The following is a 4,321-nucleotide window of genomic DNA, read 5'->3' on the forward strand; positions in this document are numbered from 1 at the left end:
TTTAACAAATCAATCACAAGGTAACATGAGTGAGACTGAGCAGTAGGCAAAGAGACAGCATGACAGAAAACGAGGAAACATGAGCGAGACCAAAAACATGAGTTGTTGCATGCATTGGCGCCACAAGGACAAGACGAGAGAGACACCTACTAGACGTACGCCTCTGCCTGCCTGCCTGCCTGCCTATGAGATGAGAGAGGCAGGCCAGCCGGCCATGGCTCATTCATTGGCTCTTGGCCTCCTGCATTGCATCCGTCAGGAAGTGCAGAGTGAGAGGGGACTCCACATCCAAAACTCCAAGCACCAGCTTGCAGCCACGGTAGGGCCCCGGGCAGAGCTGGCGGCCATTTTCGACATGTGCGCCCGGCACAAATGACAACCGGGTCGCCATCGTCGTCGCCATCGGTCCGATTCCTTGGACAAGTATGCCATCGATGCCACTTTCACCCACCCTCTGAATATCCCCAAGAGGCAAACCCCCTTCTGATGGCAGCATCAGCAATTCAGCATGGCTTCGTCTCAATAAGCATCCAACAATGACACCCGCAGGATTTAGACAGCTGCTACAGATGGCCAAGGCCAATATTTACAACAGTTTGAATCATACTTACTAGGCACTACTTGCAATGGGCACCACCATGTCGATGGTACTTACAGCTCTACACTAAATGGGGCAAATGAAGTATGCACAATGGTGGATGGTGCTAAAGAACCTACTGTATGCACCAACTGTTGATGGTGTACATGCCGGTTGGTCGGGTTGCTTTATATGACTGGTCGTCATCTGATGCATGAATACTCCTAATTGCATTGTGGAACTTGGTACACCAGCACCTTGCGTGCTTCATGAACATGCTGTGGCTGCCACGGTGTCACCACTATGGCCAATTTCTTTGCCACTATGCTTGCGGAGTAGTAGTGGACTCACCAGATGCATGAGCTGGCTGAAACTCAGGACCCAGTCAACCCAAGATTGCAGAGTGATCTTGGTCTAAAGAGGCTGCTGAAGAGGAACCTAGTAGGCGAGTCCTGCGTTAGTGACTTTGGCTGATCAGGGTGCCCTTTCACTTGAAGCACGGTCTGGCCTATCTCCTGGCGTATGGCCTCGAGTGTCTTCAGCTCCACCGAGCTCCCTGCCGCGTCACGGACATAGAAAGTATTGATAGCCTTGTCGCCCTTGGTTGAAACTTCTGCTCTTGTGACTGTCAAGCCGTTCTCACGGAAGATGCGTGTTACGTCCGATAACAGACCCACTCTGTCGCCTGTTGACAGTTCTAACTTCAGGCCCTGCAAGAGATGTGTACAGTTGATGATAAATTTTGTACTAAAAAGCACTGCTGAAAAAAAAATTCTGGTTCGTAGTTCATCATGTGATCTGACACCAAACTTCATTCATTAGTGTATACTTACATTAAAACACACAACAGTAGGAAAATAACTGTAAGCAGCGATGAGTTGATTGCGAACATTGAAGAAAAACAGCACGCGCCTCATCAAGAGGAAAAGGACCCAAAGCATTGAGTGACTCATCAATAAAGTGTGCCAGGCAATGCAAAATGCCCAACTCTCCAACAACAATTTACCTCCTACAGCAATGAATCACACCATTCAAGTCCCTATCTCAACAATTAAATGAATACAGAAGTATCATCTGCGGCCTTAGAAAAGCAAAAGGAAAATAATCACATAGGTGCTGCTATTGCAGAATTACCTCAGATACTCTCCGTTCTATAGCTGCTTCAAGACATTGGATGATTCTCTTTCTCTCGGCTTCTGAATTGACAGGCGAGCCGTCAATGTGCCTAATGTAATAGTCCTGTCGAACCATGGTGTTAAAGTTGAAGGAAACAAAAGGTTGCATGTCTATGTCCAGAGATAGGAATTTGAAGGTGAAATGTCGTGGTGAGATACCTGGTAAGCGTCGGGTCCCTCAGTATCCACGCTCCCATGGAAAACCACATATTGCATATCTGTTAGGGTGCAAACCGTGTCGAATAGAAGCTTTGGCCGATCCTTGCACCGAATTGTCACCACAGAATAGTCTTTCTGAAGCCAGTTAACGACTGAAACCATTGAAGTGGGGCTGGCACTTGCCCTATCCTTATCATGCCTTTCGTAGTCTCGATCCTCAAGCATCATTTGGTGCAGCCTCCGCTCTGTGTGGGTTATGCCCATTGCGACCGTTGTCTTGGCATCTCGACTCCTCCCTTTGAACACATTGCAAAGCCGCTCTTTGATTCTGCTAAGCCGTTCTGCATCCGAAATTGCCAGCCCAGACTTCCTATCAGTAACCTGCATGACGGCAGCTGCTCTTTCATTATGTGTCCACAGCTCCGCATTCACCACATTGCACTCCAGATTTGTGAGCACAGCGCTCACTTCGGAGAGAAGACCAGGCCTGTCAGTCCCAGTTAGCTCTATCAAGGTGTAGTCGGAGGAAGGCTCCACTCCAATGGCTCTCCTCCGCGAGGGAAGAAAGCAAGAATCAGGCCCGATAGACTGCACAGGAACAGATTGACAGATTCAACAAATTGAACGGGAACAAGAATATGAATAAACAATGATGGCAAACATTACCTTGTAAATGTAATCTTTTATACATTGTAGTACAGATTCGTCCATTATCTTGTGCCCACTTTGGTTCGTCACATTGAAGACTGACAGTGAAAACCAAACAGCTTAGAAATTGTTACACCATTTTGACGAAAAGGAATAGAAAGGAACCAATTTTAATTTTGTCCTACCATCCATGAACCAACCTCCGTCTGAGGATATGTATGCTTTCTTGACTATGAGTTTGAGGTCGGTGAGGACCTGCACTACCTCCAATAGTACCCCATACTTGTTGGCGCTGTCCACCTATATGGTTCAAATAAAAACTATGTCAGCTTCAGCCACAAACAAGAAAAACACACCAATGAGAAGCACTTGATTTTTTAGGGACTCACATGAATAACTGTAGCATTTGGACATGAGGTGTTGTCAATAGTGACCCTGAACTCAGAAAAGAATATGAATCAACATGTAGTATATAACCATGAAAAAAACTCTGCACACTGCTAAGACTGACAGAGGTTAAGGAAGGAATTGATTTTCTGAAACAAGGAAATTGTTGAAGAATTGGTTATTACTACCTTGGAGGGTTCATCTTTTGAATGAATTTCTGGTACTCATCGTCACTATCCCTAGAAGAATAAGCCGCCTCTCCATCTGCTAATGCTGCTTCATGAAAAAAAAAAACGCCCAGTCAAGATTCAATCAAACCGCAGCTGTAAACCGGGAATGCAAGAAAAAAAAAGTATGGCCACGTCCACGGTGATCGCGGCTATAGGGGCGAGAACAGCTAAAATGGGCCTTTTTATTTCCCGAGAATCAAACAACCGAATTCATCAACTCATCATCAGAAAAGAAAAAAAAAATAAAGAGCTCGTCGATGTTTTCCAAGAACACGATGAAACAGAGACCGGAATCCTTCAATCAATTCATCAAAGAAGGTAAAGAAGGGAAAACCGAAGCGGGAACAATTTCCCCAGAGAGAAACAGAATCAAAACGGCAAAGAAGGGAAAGAGTGACCACGCCGCCGCCATAAAAGGAAAGCACTCCCCGCCGCACGGGAGCAGGCCGACCTGAGCGACACCAAGAAAAGAAGGGAGATGGGCGGCTCTTGGTTTTGACATACATACCCATGCTTGCTCGGTGATGATGGCGGCGATGATTGAACTCAACCTTGCAAAGAATCGAGAGCGGAGGGAGCCCCTGCCCTGCCGGAAGAAGCCTCCCCTTCCTTCGCCCCCTCTCTCCCCCCAAACCCGCCCACTCCCACAGGATGACAGGAATGGCAACGGCAGCAGCAGCAGCAACTCCCCCTTGGAGTTGGAAAGGCCAGGATTCTGCCTTTTCCTCGAACGGTGAAATGGAAACGCACACGCGCCCCAACCCCAACCAACACGCCCCTCCAGCTGTACTCCTTACTACTACTCACAACAAGGCACTGGGAGGGTACGCGAGCGTGGCTGCGCCGGCCCACCTGTCAGTCACGTTGCGGCTTTTGAGCTGTGACTTGTGACGAGACGAGGAGGCAGGGGAGCACGTGGGCCGTGCAATTCCTGTACCGCACCACACCCACACCTGAGGACGTCCGACGGCCCAGCAACTCCGTTCCCGAACTCGTCAATAGTAACACCTCAGTCCTCGGGCAAACATTTGAATCTTAAGTCGTTTTTGGCTTTTTTTTTATATAATACTCCATCGGTCCCTAAATAACTGTCGCTTTTGGTTTCATACCATAAGTTAGACTGCATTTGTAGAAAAATACGTGCA

The 4,321-nt window shown here is 47.5% G+C and overlaps 1 protein-coding gene across 3 annotated transcripts; it reads right to left on the reverse strand.

The window, feature by feature from the left end:
• Nucleotides 1-488: 488 nt before the first annotated feature.
• Nucleotides 489-3,784, reverse strand: LOC136494606 (ACT domain-containing protein ACR4-like). Of its 3 annotated transcripts, XR_010768637.1 has the most exons (9): nt 3,685-3,784; nt 3,135-3,222; nt 2,949-2,994; nt 2,745-2,859; nt 2,578-2,657; nt 1,912-2,499; nt 1,712-1,816; nt 1,411-1,586; nt 1,157-1,287 (listed from the first exon to the last, which is right to left on the reverse strand). XR_010768637.1 is itself a non-coding variant. In XM_066490779.1 (8 exons), exons 1-8 carry the CDS (start codon nt 3,686-3,688, stop codon nt 952-954), a joined length of 1,347 nt encoding a protein of 448 aa, XP_066346876.1. In that variant the 5' UTR covers nt 3,689-3,784; the 3' UTR covers nt 489-951. The 3 variants fall into 3 exon arrangements, 2 of the variants coding, with proteins under 2 accessions (XP_066346876.1, XP_066346868.1); XM_066490779.1 differs by lacking the exon at nt 1,411-1,586 and having other exon boundaries at nt 489-1,287; nt 2,760-2,859; XM_066490771.1 differs by lacking the exon at nt 1,411-1,586 and having other exon boundaries at nt 491-1,287.
• Nucleotides 3,785-4,321: the final 537 nt, after the last annotated feature.

This window comes from Miscanthus floridulus, chromosome 1 (genome assembly GCF_019320115.1).
Source record: "Miscanthus floridulus cultivar M001 chromosome 1, ASM1932011v1, whole genome shotgun sequence".
Lineage (NCBI taxonomy): Eukaryota > Viridiplantae > Streptophyta > Magnoliopsida > Poales > Poaceae > Miscanthus > Miscanthus floridulus.

What these genes read in the sequence shown, in the direction of transcription:
- LOC136494606 (XM_066490771.1), bottom strand. An exon ending in CAAAAGATGAACCCTCCAAG is followed by an intron (nt 2,995 to 3,134) that starts GTAGTAATAACC and finishes TTCTGAGTTCAG; the next exon opens with GGTCACTATTGACAACACCT. An exon ending in CAAATGCTACAGTTATTCAT is followed by an intron (nt 2,860 to 2,948) that starts GTGAGTCCCTAA and finishes TGAACCATATAG; the next exon opens with GTGGACAGCGCCAACAAGTA.